The 26,104-nt window shown below is 40.3% G+C and overlaps 1 protein-coding gene across 1 annotated transcript in view; it reads left to right on the top strand.

The window, feature by feature from the left end:
- RNF17 (ring finger protein 17) overlaps positions 1 to 26,104 on the top strand; it is a gene marked incomplete at its 5' end in the record, with an annotated part of 170,164 nt that overhangs the window by 142,008 nt on the left and 2,052 nt on the right. The window contains 6 exons of the mRNA XM_079773503.1: positions 5,208 to 5,333; positions 6,461 to 6,517; positions 11,228 to 11,344; positions 12,487 to 12,655; positions 21,790 to 21,925; positions 24,401 to 24,590. Coding sequence (XP_079629629.1) covers positions 5,208 to 5,333; positions 6,461 to 6,517; positions 11,228 to 11,344; positions 12,487 to 12,655; positions 21,790 to 21,925; positions 24,401 to 24,590 — 795 coding nt within the window. The remainder of the gene's footprint in view (positions 1 to 5,207; positions 5,334 to 6,460; positions 6,518 to 11,227; positions 11,345 to 12,486; positions 12,656 to 21,789; positions 21,926 to 24,400; positions 24,591 to 26,104) is intronic.

The following is a 26,104-nucleotide window of genomic DNA, read 5'->3' as shown; positions in this document are numbered from 1 at the left end:
GCCAAAAAACTGAGCATAACTCAGGTAGTATGTCACTTTGAGGGAAAAACATTATTTCGCAATATTTATAGTTTAAATAACATAAATGTATAATCCTCTCTAATAAAATGGTAATATGCAAATTAACTATCACTCCGCTACATAAGCCACGCCCACCAGTCAAGCCACGCCCACCAGCCAATCAGGGAGAGTATGCAAATTAACCCCAATCCAAGATGGCTACAGCCACAGAGAGCAAGGTTTCCCAGGTAACAGAGGAAGCCAAGCTTTCCCATAGCCGTTGCAGGCCTAAGCCTCCACTCAAGCTACAAAGTTTCAATTATAGAAGGTAAACAAATTCAAACAAATGGCGGCAGAATGGAGCTTGAGAGAGCAGGCCAGGGTTGCCGCCGGCAACAGGGGAAGCAAAGCTTTCCCCACACCCTGGCCGGGCTCACCCACTTAAGGCTACAAAGTTTCAATTGTAGAAGGTGAATTAACTGCCACAGAAATGGCTGCCACCCCAGGCTACAAAGTTTCAATTGTAAAAGGAAAATAAATTCCAGATACCAGGGCCTCCCCTTGGGTTGCCAGGAGGCGTGGCCGGCCTGCAAACCATCACAGGCCCCTCGCTCAGGAGGCACCCGCCCTGCAAGGGAGGGCAGTTGAGAGGGACCAGGCTTGCAAGGGAGGGCAGTTGGAGGTGATCAATTCTGCAGGAGAGAGCAGTTAGGGGTGACCAGGCTGGCAGAGGAGGGAAGTTGGGGGCAAACAGGCTAGCAGGGGAGCAGTTAAGCATCAACCAGGCTGGCAGCGGAGTGGTTAGGGGGTGATCAGGCTGGCAGGCAGAAGCGGTTAGGGGCAATCAGGAAGGCAGGCAGGCAAGCAGTTGGGAGCCAGCAGTCCTGGATTGTGAGAGGGATGTCCGATTGCCCGTTTAGGTCCGATCCCAGTGGGCAGTCGGACATCCCTCAAGGCAGGGCAGTCGGACATCCCTCAAGGGTTCCCATATTGGAGAGGGTACAGGCTGGGCTGAGGGACAACCCCCCGCCGTGCACGAATTTCGTGCACCGGGCTTCTAGTTGTTATATATAATTGTATTTAATAAACCAAAAACTAAATATTTAACTTACCTGCTTAGTGACTTCTTTGTTCATCCATCAGTCGGTTTCTTTTGTTGGTCTTGATATTATTTAGCTTGTGTGGGGTGCCGTGAACTAAGATAAGTGAGGGGGAGGAGGAATTCTTCAACTAACCTGCCTATTAGTGACTTTTTTGTTGCTGAATTTCATTGGCTAAATCTTCAATTGAAGGTTGGTATTTTGTACACTTCAGGCCCAAGCAAGCACTACTAACTTCATCTGTCAATCTGTTTCTTTTGTTGGTTTTGATATTATTTAACGCTGAGAATAAGGCCTCACAAAAGTATGTAGAGGGAAAAATTGTGAGTAAAGCCATTGCTATATTTTTCAGGGTGCTAAAAGTGTCTGGTAGTCGGTTCCAGGCACTCCAAATTTCCTATTCGTAGTGGCACTCCTCTTGATTCTCCAAGCGGCACCTTTCCAGATTCTCAAGCTTTGACCTCAAGTCGACAAACCCCTGAGCCCAGATACTGTCTTGAAATTCTGCAAGTTGCATCTCCAAATCATCAATTTGCATCCATTGGAAACCATTTAATTCCAAACTACTGTAGACTACTACATCAGGATACTTAATTATTTTCATGGTCTGTTCTAGACTTCTAAATTGACTAAATCTATCACTAAACTGGTCAAGTAACGAGTCTAAAACATGCTGGTACTTCATATGCAAGAGTTCCATTTCATTTTGTACAGCTGCACTGGCCTTCTCAAAATACTTTGTTACTCGAGGAAAATACTTATAAGTTTTAGTTTCTACATCTCGCTTGAAAATTTTAACTTTACTTTCAAAAGCTTTTATGTATCCAAACATAATGTCAATACTTTTGCCAAAACCTTGTAACTTTAAGGTCAGTTCATTAATATGAACAGAGAGATCTGTAAAAAACATCAGGGTGTTGACCCACTTATTATCATTAAGCTGAGGAAAGTTTCCCAGATCCTTATCGTCAAGAAATACCTTAATTTCTTCAAAGCACTCCACAAAGCGCTCAAGAACTTTGCCTCGGCTCAGCCATCTTACATTATTGTACATCAGCAGTCCACTGTAGGTGGAATCAACCTCCAGTAAAAGTGCCGAAAATTCTCACTTGTGAAGGGGGCGAGCAGCTATTAAATTAACTATTTTTGTAACAACTGACATTAAGTTGTTTAAGTCGGTGAATCCTGCCTTGGCACATAAAGCCTTCTGATGGATAATACAATGAAAAGGCACAATCGGATGTCCAATAGCTTCTGTAAACAATTTGACAAATCCGACTTTTTGCCCCACCATATTTGGTGCCCCATCTGTCATCACTGACACAACTTTAGAGATATCAATGCTTAGGTCACGAAATGTTTGTATAACAACCTTACGTATTTCGCTTCCTGATTTACTTGTTGACACTGATACTAACTTTATCAACTCTTCTCTCATTGTGAGACCATCAGAATATCAACCAATAATGGCCAACTGAGCATGTGATGTGACATCAGTAGTTTCATCAAGAGAGATCGAAAAATATTTACACTTCCTTATGTCTCTCTTTAATTGATGTTGTTTGTTTGTGTTCAGTCTCATTATTCGGTCTTTTATGATATTTCTACTGAGTGGTAACTCAGATATTCTCTTAATAATTGCATCTTTATTCTGCATATCGTGAAATAGAACTGGTGCACATCTTAGGAGAGTTTCTTTAATAAATTCTCCCTCACTGAGCGCTTTTCCATGCTGAGCTATAGAGTGAGCAATGCTCAAACTTGCAGATGTTAAATTTGTAGAGCCTTTCATAAATTTAAGGATGGAATTAGATTGGCTCTTATAAAGGTGTAGCTGCCTGGAAATGTATTCCTTCCTTTCATCCTCACTTTTTTCCAAGGGCTGGGAATGATTAGTTTCAAAATGTCTATTTATATTCCACGTTCTTGCAAGTGCCTGGCTAGCTCAGTCGGTAGAGCATGAGACTCTTATATTCCACGTTCTGCTTACTACCGTTTCAGTATATAGAACACAAAATGATCTGCCATTTTTTTCTATAAAGCCATACATCTCGGTCCATGTCTCTTGAAAGGGTCGGCCACTGCTACTACCACTTCCTTTACTTAACCTTAGTTTTTTATTTTTTGGGTTCTCCATCAGGGGGGCAGTGACAGAAGATAGAATTATAGATAGCTTGTTAGGCCTGCAGGCAATTAGGGGTTAACTAGCCTAACTAACCACAAAATGGTGCATATAACTGTCTTTTAGGAAAGGGCATGGTTAATAAGCAGAAATAGGGGTTAATAAGGATGCACAACAGTAATAGTGGTGAAATGGAGTCTGCACTAAGGAGCAAGATGGTGTTCCTTATGTGAATTAAAATGGCTGCCGCTATTTCTAATGGCGGGAAATGGCACCCATAGCATGCCACAAACCCTCGCCTCTCCCAGCCTCCCCCTCACTTATCTCAGTAACGATGGATTAGAAATCCATGACACCCCAGTAGTTAATGGTTGCTGTGGTTAACTGTTATTTGGTTACTGGTAATGGCAGGGCCCCCAGAGATGCGTCCCCCGCTGCATTCTGCTGCTCTCTGCTCTGCCGGCGGAAGTGAGGGCAAAGATCCTGGCTTAACCGGAAGTCCCAGAACTAGACGCTCTGTGCCGGACTTCTGTTGTTTTGGCCTACAGACCTCCAGCACAGAGTGTCTAATAGGGGAGTTAACTCCAAGACTCTAGTCGCAAATGTTTCATCCTCAGGAGCAGCAAATGTTTCATCCTCGGCATGCGGCCGCCTCAGCGGCCACGTGTCATCAGGAATGGCTACGCGTGTCAGTGCTGACACGCGTGTCATAGGTTTGCCATCACTGACATAGGAGAACAACTTGTAGTACAGTTAAGTCCTCACTTCATATCATTAATAAGGTCTGTGACTTTAAGTGAAATGAAGAGTTAAGTTTCTAGGCATCTTATTAATGTTTTAACTAAAGGACCTGCTGTGTACCAAACACTGCTCCGGTTTCCCAAACAATGGATATGCATGCCCTGCAGCCCTTACTGCCTTTCAAACCTTCCCTAAGCCCAGAGGTATAACGATGAACTGGATAGTCAGAAATCCCTGCCTTCATGGAGCTCCCATTTTAGTGGTGGGAAACAAAATTAAAAACATAAAATATAAGGTCTGTTAGGTAGTGACAAGTGCTGAGGAGAAAAATAAAGCAGGAAAGGATGACAGAGGTGAGGCCAGGGAGGAAGTCACATTTTTAAATATAGTGGCCAGGGAAGATATCACTGCAAAGGTAAAACTCAAGTAAGGACTTTAGAATGGGCACAAGCCATGTGGATACCGGGTGAATAGTGCAAAGGACTCCAAGACAAGAGCATGCCTAGAGTGTTCAAGGACAGCCAAGGATCCTCTGTGGCTGAAACAGGAGGAATAAGACAGAGAAGAAGTGGAGACAGGAGGAGACTTGTGAGAGCTCTGCTGTCAGGCTGACTTGGAGAGCCATTTGGAGTTTTGAGTAAGGGAGTGACATGATCTGACCTTACGTTCTAGTGTTTTCACTCTGCCCTCATAGAAACTGGATAGTAGAAAAGGTAGAAGCAGGGAGTTCTGCTGGCAGGCAATTACAGAAACTCAGGAGAGGCCTGACTTTGGACAGATCGGCTGCTGAGCATGTGTCTGCTCAGAACCTGAACACAGTCCAGGGATTAAAGAGCCATTATCATGACTCCTTCTCGACTGCTATTAATCTCTTCCATTTCGGCCATTCTTGAGTTTTTAACTGAAAATAAGTTTTCTTTCTCCTTCTACTTGGTATATTTATTGATATCGTCTGAAAATGAGGGGTAGTAAATAATATATAGCAAATTATTTTCCAGTAAATAAGTATAAAACTCTCTACCTTATTGACATGTGAATATATTTTACAAAAAACAAAATAATATAATTACTGCCTCATAACTTGCCAAAATACCATTAAGAAAATTTTATGAAATTAGTCATTAGTTAAACTGGTAATACTGTGATTTTCAGAAATCTAATTTCATTCTTGCTTACTACAAAATTATAATCTTCAAACAGACTTTATTTTTATAGTAATAATCTTTTTTATTTAATTTAAATAGGAATTACCTGAAAATCCATGGGGGAAATTATCTGTGCATCTCTATTTTGATGGAATGTCACTTTCTTATTTTATGGCACACCATAAATATTGTACTTTTGAACATTCTGAGGAGATATTAAAAGAAGTAAGTGAACTATTTTTCTATAAAAATCTAAATTATAGAAAAACAAATTCTGCTTAAAATGTTCTATATTGTCTTACACCTTAAGTCTTTAAACATGTCTGATATGTTGAGAGAATAGAGAATTTGTAAAAATTTTAATGAGAAAGCAATATACTATATTGTACTTTATATTGTCCTACAAAAGACTAATTTCATTAAGATTCATTTAATGTTTCTGTACCTTCAGACCTAGTGAGAAGCCCGTGTGTTATGTTAGCCAATGTTGTTTAAATATAGAGATGTAAGTAATAAAATCTTAATAGAATGCACTGCTAGAAGAGGACTGTCTCCCACATTAAATATTTTCCCTTTTATTTGGCATTTTAACATTTCCTCCATTTTTCTGAATACAGGAAACTCAAAGCCAGATTTTTAAGTTTAGCTTCAATAAGTAGCTCAGTCCAATTGCTTACTGCTTCTGTTTTTTAATATTTTAAAAGATATAACTAGCCTGTACTAGATAAGTACTTTCTAGAAATAGAGTATTCATCATAAATAATATTTTATATGGCAAGATATTTTTATTTCTAGATTTATAGTTCACTTAAGGTTAGTTTTCTGAATATTTTAGTGATAGAAGAAAACCAAATATTACGTGTTCAGTTTAATATAGAAAACGACTTCTTCTCTCAAATGGAAACTGTGATACTACTTAACTTTGTACATGAAATTCTTACCTCCGGCTTTTTCTTTTAAGGAGATGGGTGTGTGCATGCACGTTGTGCACCCCGTGTGTTTGTGTAAAAGGTGTTTTACCTATTAAACAGGTTTTAGAAAGATTATCTACTCTCTTTCAGTATTACTCTTCAGTGTTAACATTTAAAACGGAAGGTAAGAGCTCCCACTCTCTTACAATTAACTAAATACAGTTGACATATTTTATATGTTAGCAAGATTTTGAGGGTTTTTACTGTTGCACTATTCAGATTACTCCAAACATTACATTTTCCCATAGTTAACCTGAAATAACTAAATGAATGCCAACAAGGGCAAGCATCCAGTTTTTATGGAGATGAAATATGAAAGTGCCTAAAAATGATGTTGCATAGTTAAAGATGGACTTATTCATTAATAATATTGTATTTCAGAAACCAGCAGATTACAGTAAAAAGTATGAGGATGAAAGATGGGAAATAAGGTTTGAGGTAAGTTTCAATCCAGATATTTTGGAAACTTTGGACACTTTATCAATGTAAAGGATTTGGTACAAAATCAGGAAGTAAGCATTTTCTTTTATATCAGCTTCATCAAGGCATAATTTACATACCAAAAATTTCCATCTTTTTAAAGTGTACAGTTCAGTGGGTTTTTAGTATGTTCACAGAGCTGTATTCATAGAGTGCAATCTTCATGACTATTAATTCCACATTTAATCACCTGAAAAAGAAACCTCACCAACAATAGTCACTTCCCATTCTCCCCTTCCCCAGTGAGTCTCCTGGAGACCATGAATGTCCTGTCTCTGTGGTTTTGCCTATACTGGACATTTCTCATAAATGGAATCACACAATACAAAGCCCTTTGTGATTGGCTTTTTTCTTTCAGCATAATGTTTTCAAGCTTCATTCATGTTGGAGTATGTGTCCTTTTTATGTCTGAATAATATTTCATTGTGTGGATAAACCACATTTTGTTTACCCATTAATCTGTTGATGGACACGGGTTATTTCTACCTCTTTTCAATTGTGAGTAAAACTATGGTGAACATTTGTATACAAGTTTTTTTGGTGGACATCTGTTTTTACTTCTCCTGGGTATGAACCTAGAAGTGGAATTACTAAGACATCTGATGACTTTGTTTACCATTTTAAGGAACTCTATGAGACTGTTTTCTTAAGGGACTGTACCATTTTCTTTTTGTACTGGGAACGTACAAGGGTTCATTTTTCCATATCCTTACCAACACTTGCTACCTGACTTTTTTTCCTAGCCATCTTAGGATAGGTGTGAAGTGTGGTATCTCATTTTGGTTTTGATTTGCATTTACCTGATGATAAATGATGGTGAGCATTTTTCCATGTGCTCTTTGGCCAAATTTGTATATTTTCTTTGAAGAAATTTCTCTTCAGATCCTCTGCTTAGGATTTGATGCCAAAGGCAGCAAAAACAAAATTAAACAAATGGGACTATATCAAACTAAAAAGCATCTACACAGCAAAAGAAATAATATGAAAAGGCAGTCTACTGAATGGGAGAAAATGTTCGCAGATCATATATCTGCTAAGGTGCTAATATTCAAAATATATAAAGAAGTTATACAACTCAATAGCAAAATAAAAATAAAAAAATTTTAATGGGCAGCCCTGGCCAGTGTTTCTTAGTGATTAGAGCATCAGCCCAGGCACCAGAGGGTCGTTGGTTTGATTCCTGGTCAAGGGCATGTACTTGCATTGCAGGTTCGATCCCAGGCCTGGTCAGGGTGTGTGTGTGAGGCAACCCATCAACGTGTTTTTCTCACATGGATGTTTCTCTCTTCTTTCCCTCTCCCTCCCTCCCACTCTTTTAAAAAGCAATGAAAAAAATAACCTCGGGTGAAGATTAGTAACAAAACAAAAAAAAAATGGGGAGAGGATATGAATAGACATTTTTCAAAAAAAGTCATACAAATGGCCAACAGATATATGAAAAGATCCTCAACATCACTAACCATAAGGGAAATGCAAATCAAAACCCTAATGAGATATCACCTTTTAGAATGGCTGTTACCAAAAAGAAGAGACAAGTGTTGGTAAGAATACGGAGAAAGGAAACCCTTTTGCACTGTTGATAGGACTGCAAATTGGTGCAGCCACCATGGACAACAGTATGGAGGTTCCTCAAAAACTTAAAAATACAGCTACCTGATGATCCAGCAATCCCCTCCAGGTATATATCTAAAGGAAACAAAATCACTATCTTGAAAAGATACCTGCACCCCTACATTCAGTGCAATATTATTTACAATAGCCAAGACATGGAAACAACCTGATTATCCATTGATAGACGATTGGATAAAGAAAATGTGATATATCTATGTCTATAAGTACATAGATATAGATATATAGATACACACACTATGGAATATTATTCAGACATAAAAAAGGAAACCCTGCCATTTGTGACAACATGGATAGACCTTGAAGTCATTATACCATGAAATTAGTCAGAGAAAGACAAATGCCATTTGATCTCACTTATATGAGGAATCTAAAGAAACTGAGCTGCCCTGGCTGGTTTGGCTCAATGGATAGAGCGTCAGCCTGGGGACTGAAGGGTCCCAGGTTCGATTCTGGTCAAGGGCACATGACTAGGTTGCAGGCTTGATCCCCAGTAGGGGACGAGCAGGAGGCAACCGATCAATGATTCTCTCATCATTGATGTTTCTATCCCTCTTTCCCTCTCCCTTCCTCTCTGAAATCAATAAAGATATATTAAAAAAAAGAAAGAAAGAAAGAAACTGAGCTAATAGATACAGTGAAAAGATTAGTGGTTGCCCAAGGTGGGGGGCTAAAGGTGGGGAAAATTGGTGAAGATGGTCAGAAGGTACAAACTTATAAGATAATTAAGTCCTAGGGATGTAATGTACAGCATAGTGACTATAGTTAACAATGCTGTAGTTGATAGTTGCTAAGGGAATAAATCTTAAATTTTCTCATCAGAAGAAAAACAGGTTTTCTAACTATGTGAGACAATTAACTAGACTTATTGTGGTGATCATTTTACAGTATGTACCTATATGAAATCATTACGTTGTTCACGTTGAACTAATACAAGTTTATATATCAATTATATCTCAGTAAAACTAGGGAAAATAGAAAGTAAAAATTAAGAAAAATGGAAAAAAGATGTTCTCTGCCCCTTTTTAGCCAGTTTTTAGCTAGTGACCTCTGATTTACCCACCCTATAATATCCTGGTTTTATTATTGTAAGAGTTCTTTATATATTCTGCACACAAGCCCCTGATCAGATTTGCAAATATTTTTTCCCATTCTGTGGGAGAAATTTTCACTTTCTGGGTGGTATTCTTGGAAGCACCTGAGTTTTTAATTGTAATGAGTCCAATTTATATGGTTTTTATTTTGTCACTTGAGCTTTTTGGTGAGGGAAGTAAGTTATAAGTAAAAGTTTTCTCATTTATAAATAGAACTTCATTCCTATTATAAAAATATCATAAGCTTGTTGTAAAGTGATTTGTAACAAGTCAGTAAATTCAACAGTGGGGTAGTCACTTTTTGCTTAACTCTACTAAGTGATTCAGATACGTTTTATTTTGCCACTAGTTTGGAGATATTAAAGACTAATAAATTAATCTACAAATTTGAATGTGATGGTTTTAGTTCTTATGCTAATTACTATATTTAAAACTTTCTATAAGAAAAACTTCCCACATTTTTATATATATTTGTAACTTTCTATTATTTCTTATGCTTTTATAGAGCTTAAAAAAGAACACTAATTTTTTATGATATTAACTTAAATCTTTTTGGGATTTCCTATATTACTTTAGTTTTTATTATAAAATGCATACTTATTCTAAAAATAAATGCTATGGAAATGTGAAAAGGAAAGAAGTCCAAACACCCCAGTCCTACTAGACAGTGGTATTACTGTTAACTATTTGTTAACCATTTTTCCAGAACATTGTGTATGTGCAAATATCTAATCTAATAAAAAGGGTAATATGCAAATTAACCATCACTCCATCAAAAGATGGCGGCACCCATAGCGGCCGGGGCGGGACGCTGGCGTCGTTGCCCCGGCAACGAGGTCAGCGTCCCGCCCCGGTCACAGAGGGCCAGATTGGAGACACAGCACACAGGGGTGCCTGCCCCCAGCCCAGCAGACACAACGCAAGGGGCCTCTGCGCGTGAGCTGCAGAGGAAACACCTTTCTGACCGCTCACTGGCTAAGCTCCCTGTACGCCACCACTCGCAGTGTTCTAGGTAACTTGGGTAATAGGAATCCAAGAAGGCGATCTAGGGTTTTTCCACCACACTCCTGGAGGAAAAAACTAAGGTCCACTGCTGGAGGGGCTAAGAAATGTCATATCCTGCCCTAGCCGGTTTGGCTCAGTGGATAGAGCCTCAGCCTGCTGACCACAGGGTCCGGGTTCGATTCTGAACAAGGGCATGTACCTAGGTTGCAGGCTCCTCCCTGGCCGGGGCCCAGGTCAGGGCTCATGCAGGAGGCAATCAATCAAAGTGTCCCTCTCACGTTGATGTTTCTCTCTGTCTTCCCCTCTCTCTTCCAAGCTCTCTAAAAATCAATGGAAACATATCCTCAGGTGAGGATTAAAAAAAAAAAAAGGAAGAAAGAAATGTCATACCCTATGAAAGACACATCTTGAAAATGCCTAAAGAAAGTTGTCATTTTTTTCGTGGTGAAGGGACTGGAGTCCGTGTTGATGAAAACACCTTGGCGACTGTGGCGGCTGGCAGTGGCAGCAGCAGCAGGGTGATGGGGCTGGCGCCTTCCCCTGATCAGCCCAGTCACCTCCCACAGAGGGAGGCCAGACTGTGGCTTAGGACATCCCCTGAAGGCTCCCAGTCTGTGAGAGGGGGCAGGCTGGGTTGAGGCACACACCCCCCCACAGTGCACGAACTTCATGCCCCGGACCTCTAGTGTATACATAAATAAACATTCATGTAGTGTTTTTTCATACAAAACTTTTTAAATTGAGGGGGGAAGAGAATTCTAAAGATCTTTTATTTATTCGTCGTATTTTGGTCCTGCAATCTAATGAAACCATTTTGTGGTTTGTGTGTATCAGAGAGCTTGCTTTCCGCTAATTGTGTAAGTTACATTGTCCTGAATTTTGATATTGTAATGGATTTCTGAGTAGTCATTCTGAATTTGAATTTATTTGTGGTGTTTAGGAATTGCTTTTGTCTGAAACAGAGACCCCTATTTTACCACCATATTTGCCTTCATCTCTGCCTCCCCCAGAAGAACTCTATGCTGTTCAAGTTAAGCACGTGGTCTCACCTAATGAAGTATGTAATTTAATTTACATGATTAATTGATGGTTAAAAACATAACATGCAATCTTGGTCTTAAACTCTAGGATTCTTCATGTTTCCATCTTACTGACTTTAAATAATTGAAACTTGGTGACCTCTAGTTTGCCCATCCTATAATTTCCTGTTCAGACATTTGTTTATATTTAATAAGGCTTGTTTTCCCAGTGTTGCCGTAGTTATATTTATATCAAGTATTTAAATTTTTAAACTGGACCCATTTCCACCTATGAAATCTTAAGACATCTCACTCCCCTGTCCTATTCATTACATGAAGTCTAGACACTTTTCACACTGCTTTGTATTTTTCCATACCAGTGATCACCTTCTAATGCCCTCTCCACTTCCTTACTTTTCCATACTAGAATGTCACTCCACAAAGACAGGGATTTTTGTTTGTTTTGATCACTGGTGTGTCCCCCAAACCTAGAATACTGCCTGATAAATAGTAGGCACTCAATAAATATGAACACGTCGTTGGGCAACAAAAAAGCAAGCAATGACAGTGTAGTAATGCAGAGTCCCTTCAGCCAGTTTACACAGTAAACCTTTCCCTCAATGGCAAGGAAAGGATTTGCTTTATAGTTTATTCAGAGAGCATAGGAATGTACAATTACTATTGGTTTTAATAAGTTTTGGTATTATTTATTGCTGCATAACAGATTACCCCAAATTTAGGAGCTTAAAACAACACACAGGAGAGTCAGGAATCAGGAGCATCTTAATTCAGTACTAGCTCAGATCTCTCAAGGTCACAATCAAGATGTTGGGGTTAGGGAGGGCGTTGCAGGATTCACTCAAAAATACTCACATGATGCTGCCTGAGGGACTCAGTACCTTGCCCTGTGGGCCTCTCCCTTACCTACGGGGCTGAAAGCCTCCCTGAGTCAAGGACAGCACCATCAATACAAAGGTCTCATGTCTTCTATAATCTGATCTTGGAAGTCACATACCCTCTGTCATGTCCTTTTGGTCACAAAGATCAGCTCTGCTATGATGTGGGAGAGGAACTTTACAAGGGATCATTGGGGCCATTTTTGGAGACCGTCTACTGCAGTGATTTCATCTGTAGAAATGAATACTAAAAGAAGTTTTCTCCATCCCGTCTCCCCACTTAGGTATACATTTGCCTTGATTCTGTAGAAAATTGTAATCTCTGTAACCAGCATAGTGACACAGATGACAGTGGCGTCAGCTGGGAATCTGAGTCTGAGAGCCTCAATGAAGCTCTTCGGAGGTTCAATACTAATGTGGAGACCTTCCCACCTCTGACAGACTTCAGAACAGGTAGCACATTCTTTCTGAGTGCAATGGGATTCTTAGTTTTGTTTGAACGGGTGGTGAGGTTGGTGGTTTCTAATGTTATCACACTTCCTGGATGTGCTGATCTCTCAATCAGGATGCTGTAGATGACCTTCCCCATTTTCTAAGCGACCTAAGAGGTAAATACTCCCTCGAGCACTTTGATTTTCCAGAACTTGAGCTCATTGGAAAATTGCACAAAGATGTTTTGTCTAAGCTTAAGGTTTTGCCACTAGCTCAAATTGTGAGAGTTGTTATTCAGACCCAAATGGCAGTCATTTTCATTGCAAGCCACCTAAACTGGTGATTTTAGAGTGGGGGCATGGGAGCTCAGATTGTGTCCTGTCCTCTCGGAATAGGTCAAACCCTGCTCTCTCTTTTAAAAAACAAACATATTTTTATTAATTTCAGAGAGAGGAAGGGAAAGGGAGAGTGATAGAAACATCAATGATGAGAATCACTGATTGGCTGCCTCCTGCACGTCCTCCACTGGGGATTGAGCCCACAACCCAGGCATGTGCCCTGACGGGGAATCGAACATCAATGCTCAACCACTGAGCCCTGCCAGCCAGGCCCTGCTCTCTTTTCTTCTTTTTAACTTATTCTTACCCATATTCGTTAAGTATATGTGATTCTTCTATGAAGAAAGTACACTACTTACTTGATAGTTCCTGAGTGCTGTGTGGTGTCTCTGCATTTCTTTCCCTATGTGATATAGAGGTGTATTTATTCTGGGTGTTTTGTACATACAGAGGATATGCTAAAGCAAAGGAAAACATCTGCCTGATGTACCTGCCTTTATTCAATGAGATTTTCATCAGTTGTGACCCATATTGGGCTGATCAACAGCCCTTGGAATTCCCTCTGCCTGCAATGTTCTTCCCCAGAATGTGATTTTAGGTCTCTAACTCACCCCCTATTGCAAGTCTTTCCTGACCGCCTGTATGAGTGGCTCTGCCCACCACCCTCCCTGCCCCATTATACTCCATGCCTTCTACTCTCCTTTGTTAAATAGGGACTCCTAGTACTGCAGTGACCAGCAATTAGGGCACCTTGCACAAATATCTGTGGAATGAAAGAGTAAATTCATTATGATTTTTTTTCTTGTTGTAAACTCAGATTTATAGTCTGGAAGAAACAGTTCATCCTCATTGTGTTCTTGTCTGAAGGGAAGTCACACAATCTGTGTGATGTGATGATTCATGGAGCTGTATACATATTTGTACATTCTTCTGTAGGCCCTTTATTCTTTAGTATGCACCTGTACCAGTTGATTCATAAGCAAGTGCCTATTAAAAATGTACATTTAAATAAGGAATTTATGTTGAAGGAGTTGCTTTATAGATTTAAAATAGGACAACTAGGTAGGGGTTTTTCAGTGATTTTTGAGAAGTAACTTTAACCATGTTTATGAAGCTGGAAATGGTAAAGGTTGGAAGGGACTGTTGACCAAGATTCAGTCAGTTGTTTACTATGCAGACACCTCTATAGATGAGATTCTTACTGTTCTATTGGTAACCTTTATATATTCAAATTATTTACAACTCTGATAAAAATAATTTTTTTAAATGTCAACATTGGAGGCATTTAAATACCACTTGGCCACAACTACTTTTCTTTGTGGAAATTTTGTAGAAGATAATATGATAAAGAAAGGGAGGGCTGGAAGTAGAGCAAGATAGGTACCCAGTGTATTCTGTCTCCTCTGAAGCACATACTATTATATCATTGTTCCTCAACTTTACTCAGGCCTGGCATGCATTAGCACATTTTTGACTGAGCAAAGGTTTATACCAGGTACATGGTGGGAATGTGTGAGAACTAGTAGGAAAGCAGGGAAGGAACAAGTGAACAAATCCACTGTGAGAAGAACAGCTCATATTAAAACTGTGGCCTGATGCCATTGGGTCAAAGAAACCATGCTAGAAGTCGGCTTTATGAAGTCACGTTGGAGTGATTTTTGAAAGAACAGATGTTTATCATAAAAAGAAGTGCATAATTCTGAAGCTATGACAGAAAGGTTTAGAAACATGGAGTTTAGGAGATTAAAAATGTCGACAGAGGAAGTGGATGCGGCACGTACACACTCCCAGGAACTAACTGGAATTACAACTAAACTACAGAAAAACTCCTTGAAAAAATCAATGGCAGACTCGCTGGAGAGAACCCTGATAGAGACTGGTAGGAGGGGCGGAGGCGTGAAAGGGCTGGCCAGGCACCCACAGACAGCAACTGGAGTTCCAAAGAGATATCTCAGTGGTGGGAGATTGCCACTGAGAACTCTGAGATCTAATAACCAAGCTGCATCCCCCTCCAGCAGAGAGCACCAGAACCCACATAACATCTGACTGTGAAAAGCAGTGAAGTTGCTGTCCACCAGGGAGCAACGGCTGGAAATTCAGGCACTGTCTTAAAGGGCCAATGCACAAAATTCCCTGTAGAGACACCGACCTTCTGCTCTGGCAGAGGGAGGGCAGAGTGGACTGGACTGTATGAGCAGAAGCCACGATTGGGGACTCAGGGGTTAGAGCTCAGACGGATGACACCCCCAGTTTCCTGTGCTGAGTCATTCCCTCATGCAGAAGAGGACACCTTTCCCACATTTGAGACATTTGCCTCACCTGGGAGGGGGTGAAGACAGTTGACTCACTTTATTGGAAAACACCTTGCCCTGAGGCCACTAAAAATAACAATTAGCCTCCAGGCAGAAGCAACTGCCCCTCCCTGTTGAAAAAAACTATCACCACACCTGAAGATAATTGCCTGGGGGCAATTCAAGTCAGAATCCTATCAGTCTGTAGACAGAGGTGGTCTCCTGAGGCTGTGAGTCTTTGCCTGATACAGTTAGTCCTGCACTAGAGATTGAGAGGTGTAGAGGCTCTACCTAATACATAGTCAAAAACCCAAACAGATAGCCAAAATAAGGAGACAAAGAAAGAAACCCCAAATGAAAGAGCAAGAGAATTCTCCAGAAGAAGATATAAGTGAATCAGATATAAGAAATTTATCTGAAACATAGTTCAAAGTAATGATGGTAAAGATGCTCAACAGCATGAGAAAATATATAGTAACTATGAAAAAAGAACAGTCAGAAAAAAGGAATGACATCACACAAATAAAGAACACATTGAAAGGAACACACAGCAGATTAGCAGAAGCTGAGGATCGGATCAGTGAATTAGAAGACAGCGTTGAAAAAAATCAGTCAATCAGAGAACCAAAAAGAAAACACGCACACACACACAAAGAATTTAAAAAAAGGAGGACACATTAAGTGAGCTGTGGGACAACATGAAACAACAATATTTGAATAGCAGGTGTGCGAGAAGAGGCAGAAAGGGAGAAAGAAATAGAGAACATGTTTGAAGAAATAATGGCAGAAATTTTCCCTAACCTGGTAAAGGAAAAAGTCACACAAGTTCAGGAGGCACAGAGAATCCCAAGCAAGAAGAACCCAAAGAGGCCCATGCCCAGACACATCATAATTAAAATGCCAAAATTTCAGAACAAAGAGAGAATCTTAAAGGCAGCAAGAGAAAAGCAAACTATTACCTATAAAGAACCTTCCATAAGGCAGACATCTGATTTCTCATCAGAAAGTCTACAGGCCCAAAGGGAATGGCATGAAGTATTCAAGGTAATGGAAAGCAAGGATCTGAAACCAAGATTACTATATCCAGCAAGGCTGTCATTCAAAACAGACAGTCAAATAAAGAGCTTACCAGACAAAAAAGGCTAAATGAGAACACCACCAAGCCAGCATTATAAGAAATGGAACTGCTGTAATGAGAAGAAGAAATAGAAAGAAAAACCTAGGCATTAAGAATTAAAATGGAAATAAATATGTATCAATAATAACCCTAAATGTAAATGGATTAAATGCTCCAATCAAAAGGCATAGGGTAGCTGAATGGATACAAAAACATGACCCAACTATATGCTGTCTACAATAGACCCACCTCAGAACAAAAGACATACACAGGATGAGTGTGAAGGGATGGAAAGAAATCTTTCCATGTAAAAGAAAAAAAACCCTGGAGTAGCAATACTCATATCCGACAAAATAGACTTCAAAATGAAGGCCGTCACAAGAGACAACAAAGGTCACTACATATGGTAAAGGGATCGAGCCAACAAGAGGATATAATCCTGGCAAACATATATGCACCCAATATAGGAGCACCTACATATATATAAAAACTAGTAGCCCTGCACACGAATCCATGCGCCAGTAGCTCTCTGTGGGCCTGACCACTCCACGCCCGCTGCCCAGAGGCTCTCCATGGCCCAGAGGCCCATCCGCAGCTGGGCATGGAATGCTTGCCTCATCGCTGGGGCAGCACCGCAAGTGTTCTGTGCCCTGGCCTGGCCAGAGGCCCATCCGAGGCCAGGCTCAGAATGCTTGCCTCATCGCTGGGGCAGCACCGCAAGTGTTCTGTGCCCTGGCCTGGCCAGAGGCCCATCCGAGGCCAGGCTCGGAATGCTTGCCTCGTCGCTGGGGCAACAACGCAAGCGGCCTCTCCATGCCTGCTGCCCAGAGGCCCTCTGCGGCTGGGTGGAACATTTGCCTCATCACCACAGCAATGAAGCAAGCATTCCGCCAGGCTGCTCATGCTGTCCACTCTCAGCGGCTGCACCCCTGGGACTGGGGGACTCCGGTGGGACTGAGAGGACTGGGCACCACCATCTTTTGTGACAGAGTGACAGTTAATTTGCATATTATCCTTTTATTAGATAGGATACTTCTAGAAGACTTTAAAGGAGAGATCGACAACAATACAGTCATAGTAGGGGACTTTAACACCCTGCTGACTTCACTGGATAGATCTTCCAGACAAAAAATTAACAAAGAAACAGTGACTCTAAGGGACACACTGGATCACGTGGATTTAATTGACATTTATAGAACATTTCACCCCAAAGCTGCAGAATATACATTCTTCAGAAGTGCACATGAATCATTCACAAAGATACACCACATGTTAGGACACAAAACAAGTCTCCTCAAGTTCAAGAAGATTGAAATCATATCAAGAATCTTCTCAGGCCGAAACCGGTTTGGCTCAGTGGATAGAGCGTCGGCCTGCGGACTCAAGGGTCCCGGGTTCGATTCCGGTCAAGGGCATGTACCTTGGTTGCGGGCACATCCCCAGTAGGGGGTGTGCAAGAGGCAGCTGATCGATGTTTCTCTCTCATCAATGTTTCTAACTCTCTGTCACTCTCTCTTCCTCTCTGTAAAAAATCAATAAAATATATTAAAAAAAAATCTTCTCAGATCACAGTTGAATAAAATTAGGAATGAAATGTAAAAATACCCAAAACACTCAAACACATGGAAACTAGCATGTTATTAATAACAATGAATTGGTTACCACAAGATCAAGAAAGAAATAAAAAACTTCCTGGAAACAAATGAAAATGAACACATAACAACCCAAAATCTCTGGGACAAAGCAAAAGCAGTACTGTGTGAGAAGTTCATAGCACTATAGGCATACCTCAAAAAATAAGAAAAGTCAGCAATAAGCTACTTAACCCTAAAACTTAAAGAACTAGAAAGAGAACAAGAAAAGCACAGAGTAAGTAGAAGGAAGGATATAATAGAGATGAGAGCAGAAATAAATAGCATAGAGACTAAAAAAATCAATGAAACCCAGAGCTGGTTCTTTGAAAGGATAAACAAAATTGATGAACCATTAGCCAGACTCATCAAGAAACAAAGAGAGATGACCCAGATAAATAAAATCAGAAACGAAAGTGGAGAAGAATTGCAAGAAAATACTATGAACAACTATATGCCAACAAGCTGGACAATGTGGATGAAATGGACAATTTCCTAGAAAAATACAATCTTCCTAAACTGAATCAGGAGGAATCAGAAAACCGGAATAGGCTAATAACAATTGATGAAATAGAAGCAATAATAAAAAGAAACTCCTAGCAAACAAAAGCCCAGGTCCAGACAGCTTCACGGGGGAGTTTTAGCAAACATTCAAAGAAGAACTAACACCTATACTACTCATATTATTTCAAAAAATCCAAGAGGAAGGAACACTTCCAAGGTCTTTTTATGAGGCCAGCATTATCCTAATTCCAAAACCAGATAAACACTACAAAGAAAGAGAATTACAGGCCAGTATCCCTGATGAACATAGATGTTAAAATCCTTAACAAAATATTAGCAAATCAGATCCAGTAATATATTAAAAAGATCATACACATGACTAAGTGGGATTTATTCCAGGGAGGCAAGACTGGTACAATATTAGTAAATCAATAAATGTGATATATCACATCAAACTGAAAGACAAAAATCACATGATCATATCAATAGATGCAGAAAAAGCATTCAACAAAATCTAACACCCATTGTTTACAAAAACTCTCAGCAAAGTGGGAATAGAGGGATCATACCTCAACATGATAAAGGCCATATATGACAAACCTACAGCAAACATCATACTCAATGGGCAAAAATTAAAAGCATTTACCCTACGATCAGGAACAAGATAGGGATGTCCGCTTTCACCACTCTTATTAAACATAGTACTGGAAGTCCTAGCCACAGCGATCAGACAAGAAGAAGAAATAAAAGGCATCCAAATTGGAAAGGAGCAAGTAAAACTCTCATTATTCGCAGATGACATAATATTGTACATAGAACACCCTAAAGACTTCACCAAAAAACTACTAGATTTAATAAATTTGGCAATGTAGCAGGATACAAAATCAACACCCAAAAATTGATGGGGTTTTTTATACACCAACAATGAATTCTCAGAAAGAGAAACTAAACAAACAATCCCGTTTACCATTGCAACAAAAAATTAAGATATTTAGGAATAAACTTAACCAATAAAGCAAAAGACTTGTACTCGGAAAACTACAGGATGTTGAAACAAGATATAGAAGAAGATAAAACAAGTGGAATATTATACTGTTTTCATGGATTATTAGAATCAACATCATTAAAATGTCCACACTACCCAATGCAATCTACGGATTCAATGTAATCCCTATTAAAATACCAACAGCATATTTCACAGAGCTAGAACAAATACTCCAAAAATTTATATGGAATCAAAAAAGACTCCGAATAGCTGAAGCAATTTTGAGAAAGAAAAACAAAGTTGGAGGAATCACAATACCAGATTTCAAGTTATACTACAAAGCCACCATAATCAAAACAGGCTGGTACTGGCACAAGAACAGGCATATAGGTCAGTGGAACAGAACAGAGGACCCAGAAATCAACCCAAGCCATTACACTCAATATTTGACAAAGGAGGCAAGAGCATACAATGGAGTCAAGAGAGTCTCTTCAATAAATGATGTTGGGACAATTGGACAGATACATGCAAAAAAAAAAAGAAAGAAAGAAAGAAAGAAAGAAAGAAAGAAAGAAAGAAACTAGACCACCAATTTACACCATATACAAGAATAAACTCAAAATGGATAAAAAACTTAAAAATGTAAGTCATGAAATAATAAAAATCCTAGAAGAAACCATAGGCAGCAAAATCTCAGACATCTCTTGTAGCAATATGTTTACAGATACATCTCCTAAGGCAAATGAAAGTAAGGAGAAAATAAACAAATGGACTACATCAAAATAAAAAGCTTCTGCACAGCAAAAGAAACCATCAACAAAACAAAGAAAGCTCATTGTATGGGAGAACATATTTGGCAATGATACATCTGATAAAGGGTTAATATCCAAAATATATAAGAAACTCGTACAGCTTAACAAAAGAAAGACAATCCAATTAAAAAATGGGCAAAGCACCTAAATAGACACTTCTCGGAAGAGGACAAAGGGATGGCCAAGAAACATGAAAAAATGCTTAAAGTCACTGATCATCAGAGAGATGCAAATTAAAACAACAATGAGGTACCACCTCACACCTGTCAGAATGGCTACCGTCAACAAATGACAAGTGCTGGCGAGAATGTGGAGAAAAGGGAAACCCAGTACACTGCTGATGGGAATGCAGACTGGTGCAATCATTATGGAAAACAGTATGGCGTTTCCTCAAAAAAATAAATATGGAACTGCCATTTCAGCCAGTGATCCCACTTCTAGGAATATATCCTAAGAAACCCGAAACACCAATCAGAAAGAATGTATGCACCCCTATGTTCGTAGCACAATTTACAATAGCTAAGATCTGGAAACAGCCCAAGTGCCCATCAGTAGATGAGTGGATTTAAAAGCTGTGGTACATTTATACCATGGAATACTATGCAGCTGTAAAAAAAAAATCTCAACTCTTTGAGACAGCATGGAGGGACCTAGAGAGTATGATGCTAAGTGAAATAAGTCAGTCAGAGAAAGACAAGTATCACATGATCTCACTCATATGTGGAACTTAAGTAACAAAGTTAACTGTTAAAGGGAATGGATCCAGAGACATGGAAGCATGGAACAGAGTGTGGAATCTCAGAGGGAAGGTGGGGAAGGGTGGGTGGGTGGAAGGTAATCAACCAAAGACCTTGCATGCATATATGCATAACACATGGACACTGACAATAGGGTGCTGAAGGCCTGGGGTGGGGGCAGGCTGGAGGGGGTCCATGGGGGGGAAATGGGGACATATGTAATGCTTGCAACAATAAAGAATTATTTAAAAAAAAAAAAAAGGTCTAGTCCTAGCCAGGTGGTTCCTTTGGTTGGCGCATTGTCCCATACACCAAAAGGTTTTGGGGTCCATTCCCAGTCAGGGAACATACCTAGGTTGTGGGTTTTATAGAGAAGTTGGTGGAGGCACAAATTTGAAAGCAGGAATAGCAGAAACTGACTTATTATCCTTTGCAGAAAATGATGGTCCAAATGAAATAGGATTTGGGGAATATAGAGGTGGGGACTGTGGAAAGGTGACATAAGCCCTGGACAACAGCAGGACTAGGAACCATGAGCATGGGAGAATGCCTTTCTTCAAAGTTTATAAAGTCTGAACAGAAAAGAGCACAAGCCAACATACACCTCATTGTTGAGTGTTTAATTCTGAATTATGGATGGATATACAGTGATTGCATTTTCTTAGTACTTTACTGTGTTTTGAAAAAAACATTGACAAAATAAAGGGCAATGTGATTTTTCCCTGTTTCTGTCTTTCCAGAAATGCCTTGCCTTGCAGAATATGATGATGGCTTATGGTATAGAGCAAAGATTGTTTCTATTAAAGAATTTAATCCTCTAGCCATCCTGGTTCAATTTGTGGATTACGGATCAACTGAAAAGCTGACGATAAACAGGTTTAAAAAAGTCAACTTACTTGAATTAGGATTCTTAGTTTTCTTTTTGTTTGTTTGTTTGTTTTATTATTTTTTGTTTTGTTTTAAATAATTATTGGGAAGATTTTGCCTCTTAAAGAAAATATCTTAAAGCTGTTCAGATACTGGGACTTTTTTAATGTAAGTTTTTTTTGTGTGGCAAAATAAATTTAACCATTTTAGCCATTTTTAAGTATACAATTAATTGTCATTAAGTACATTCACAGTGTTGTGCCACCATTACCACCATCCACTTTTCAGGACTTTTTCATAAATCCCAAACAGAAAATCTGTAGCCATTAAACAGTAATATTCCATTCCCATTCCCTCAGCTCTTGGTACCACATTTTCTACCTCATACAAGTCTAATCATACAATATTTGTTCTTTAGTGTCTTAGTTTACTTAAGAGTAATGTTTTCAGAGTTCTCCCAATTATTGCATGTATCAGAATTTCATTATTTTTTGTGGATAACATACCATTTTATGTATATACATTTTCTTCATTCATCTGTTGGATACTTGGGTTGTTTTCATCTGTTGGCTATTGTGAATAATGCTGCACTGAACATTACAAGTAGCTGTTGGAGTTCCTATTTTCAGTTATATAAATTTCTGGGTCATACAGTAATTCTGTTTGACTTTTTGATAAAATGATAACAGCTGCCAAACTTCCATAGCAGCTGTATCATTTTACATTCCCACCAGAAATGTATAATTTCTCCACATCCTAGGGGTGGATTTTCTGGGGGATTTGTTGTTGTTTGTAATATCTTTTGTGTGTGTGTGTAATAGCTTTTTAAATTGTGGTAAAATACAGGTGTCTCAAAATTTACCATCTTAACCAATTTTAAATGTATACTTAAGTAGTGTTAATCATACTTACATTGTTGTGCAAGCAATCTCCAGAAATGTTTTCATTTGCAAAACTGAAACTCTGTACCCATGAAATAGAAATTCCCATCCCCCTTTACCTAGCCTCTGGCAGCCACCATTCTCCTGTCTGTATGAATTTGACTATTGTAGATATCCTATCTAATAAAAGGGTAATATGCAAATTAACCATCACTCCGTCACAAAGATGGCGGCGCCCATAGCCACAAGATGGTGGCACCCAGTCCTCTCAGCCCTGCCTAAGTCCTCCAGTCCCGGGTGGGGCGGGGGCCTGGCCGCTGAGAGTGGGCAGTGTGAGCAGCCTGGCGGAATGCTTGCTTCGTCGCCACGGTGACAAGGCAAGCATTCCATGCCCGGCCATGGATGAGCCTCTGGCCAGGCCGGGGTGCCAATGGGCCTCTGGGCCATGGAGAGCCTCTGGACAGCGGGCGCGGAGCGGCCAGGCCCCGCAGAGAGCTACTGGTCCACGGATTCATGCGCAGGGCTACTAGTCTAACATAAGTATTGATTTTTGTGACTAGCATATTTCACTGAGCATAATGTTCTCAGGGTTCATCTAAGTTGTAGCATATGTCAGAATTTTGTTCCTTTTTAAGGCTAAATTGTATGTATACTACGACATTGTATGTATCCATTCATCCATCAGTGGGTACTTGGGTTGATTTTACCTTTTGGTTATTGTGAATGATGCTGCTGTAGGTGTACAGATAACTTTTAGGACTCTGCTTTCAGTTCTTTGGGGTATGTACCCAGAAGTGCAATTGCTGGGTCATATGCTCATTCTATTTTTGGTATTTGGAGAAACCACCAAAGTGTTTTTCATAACAGCAGTATCATTTAAAATTCCCACTGTCCCAAGGGTTCCAGTTTCCACATCCTCCCCAACACTTTTGTGTGTGATAGTGGTCATCCTAATGGGTGTGAGGTGGTATCTCATTAGTGGCTTTGATTTGCACTTCCCTAATGATTAGTGATGCTGAGAATCTTTTCATGTGTGTGGGCCATTTATATATCTTCATTGAAGAAATGTCTATTTTTTAATATATGTTGACTCTCATTCTTTCTGTAGGATGCCTTTTCACTGTTGTGTCCTTTGCAGTTGTTATTTAGTTTTTTGGGTGGTTTGTTTGTGTGTTTTTTTCTGTTTTGTTGTTAATCCTCACCCGAGGATATTTTTTCCATTGATCTTTAGAGTGGAAGGGAGGGACAATGGAAGGGGAAGAGAGAGAAACATCAATGTAAGACACAGCAATTGTTTGTCTCCTGCATATGCCCCAACTGGTCTTGGATGAAACCTGCAACCCAGATATGTCCCCTAAACCAGAAATCAAACCTGCGACCCTCTGGTGCACAGGTTGAAGCTCTAACCGCTTAGCAACACTGGCCGGGGCTCCATTGAAGTTTTCAATTTGATGTAGTCCGTTTTTTTCCCCTTCATTGCCTGTGCTTTTAGTCTCGTATCCAAGAAATCATTGCAAAATCCAACTTCCTGTTTTACAGTTTTAGCTACTAGAGAATTTTAATTGTAACAATATGAACATTTTAAGAATTTCTTTTGTGACAGACTACGTCAGATTCCTCTTCACCTTATGCAGTACCCAGCCCGAGCCATAAAAGTTCTATTGGCAGGATTTAAACCTCCCTTAAAAGATTCAGGAAAGACAAGAATACCATATTGTCCCAAATGGAGCATGGAAGCTTTGTGGGCTATGATAGACTGTCTTCAAGGAAAACAACTTTATGCTTCTTCCATGGTAAATATCTGTCTTAATTTGCCAAAATCCTTTTCAAGCTATTTCTAGGGTCCCTATTAACTTTCTAAAGTGCTTTCTGTTTGTTCAATGCTTTAATGTATATAAAGCTGTAAATACTATAGGATTAATTTTATGACTTACTAAAATGTCTTAGTGATGTTATGACTAAGATAAAAGTGATAAAGTCTTTTGTATAATCAGGGAACTGATGAGTCAATAAGGGAAACATGCAAACCACTAATTAATGAGGTAGAATGAAGTAAGTCCTGAGGTAGCTAACTTTGGGGGTTGGGGGGCAGTGTAAGAAGCAGGTTAATGGGGATATGCTGTTGAGCTTCTCCTTAGTAGGCACTCCAGTACTTATATTGAAAAAGTAGGTCAGGGAAGTGGCATTCGCACTGCATCCTAGCAGATGAGTAGGAAAGACCAGAGGGGAATTCTGATCAGTCATAGAAAGGTTTGAATTTTACTATCATAACTATACTAATTTTGGATTATGTGATGCAGTAGAATCTATCCTATCTAATAAAACAGTAATATGCAAATTAACCATCACTCTGCTAACCCCACCAGCCACTCCCACCAGCCAATCAGGAGCAAATATGCAAATAAACCCAACCAAGATGGCTACAGCCACAGAGAGCAGGAGGGAGACTTGGGTTTCCCAGGCAATGGAGGAAGCCAAGCTTTCCGCCTGCCCTTGCCGGCCTAGGCCTCCACTCAAGGCTACAAAGTTTCAATTACAGAAGGTAAACAAATCCAAACAGAAATGGCGGCAGCCACTGAGCTGGAAAGAGCGGGAGGCTAGGGTTGCCCCCGGCAATGGAGGAAGCCAAGCTTTCCGCACACCCTGGCTGGCCCAGGCCTCCGCTTAAGGCTACACAGTTTCAATTATAGAAGATACATAAACCCCCACAGAAATGGCTGCTGCCACGGAGCAAGCAGAAGGCTTGGCTCCACTCCAGGCTACAAAGTTTCAATTGTAGAAGATAAATAAAACCCAGATACCAGGGCCTCCGCTTGGGTCGCCAAGGGGCGTGGCCGGCCTGCAAACCACCACAGGCCCCTCGCCCAGGCCGCCCCACGCCCCAAGGGAACCCCCACCCTGATCCAGGACATCCTTCAGGGCAAACCAGCCGGCCCCCACCCGTGTACCAGGCCTCTATCCTATCTAATAAAAGAGTAATATGCAGATTGACCATCACTCCAACACACAAGATTGCTGCCCCCATGTGGTCAAAGATCCTGCCCCCATGTGGACATAAGATGGCCACCATAAGATGGCCAGCAGGGGAGGGAAATCGGGGGTGACCGGGCCTGCAGGGAAGGGCAGTTGGGGGGGGACCCAGGCCTGCAGTGGAGAGCAGTTGGGGGGGACCAGGCCTGCAGGGGAGGGCAGTTAGGGGTGACCGGGCCTGCAGGGGATGGCAGTTACGGGCAAACAGGCTGGCAGGGGAGCAGTTAGGCATCAATCAGGCTGGCAGGGGAGTGGTTAGGGGGTGATCAGGTTGGCA

The sequence above is a fragment of the Cnephaeus nilssonii genome, assembly GCF_951640355.1.
Source record: "Cnephaeus nilssonii genome assembly, chromosome: 6".
NCBI lineage: Eukaryota > Metazoa > Chordata > Mammalia > Chiroptera > Vespertilionidae > Cnephaeus > Cnephaeus nilssonii.
Note: the sequence above shows the minus strand (reverse complement) of the source record. Positions and strands in the feature narration are given on the sequence as shown.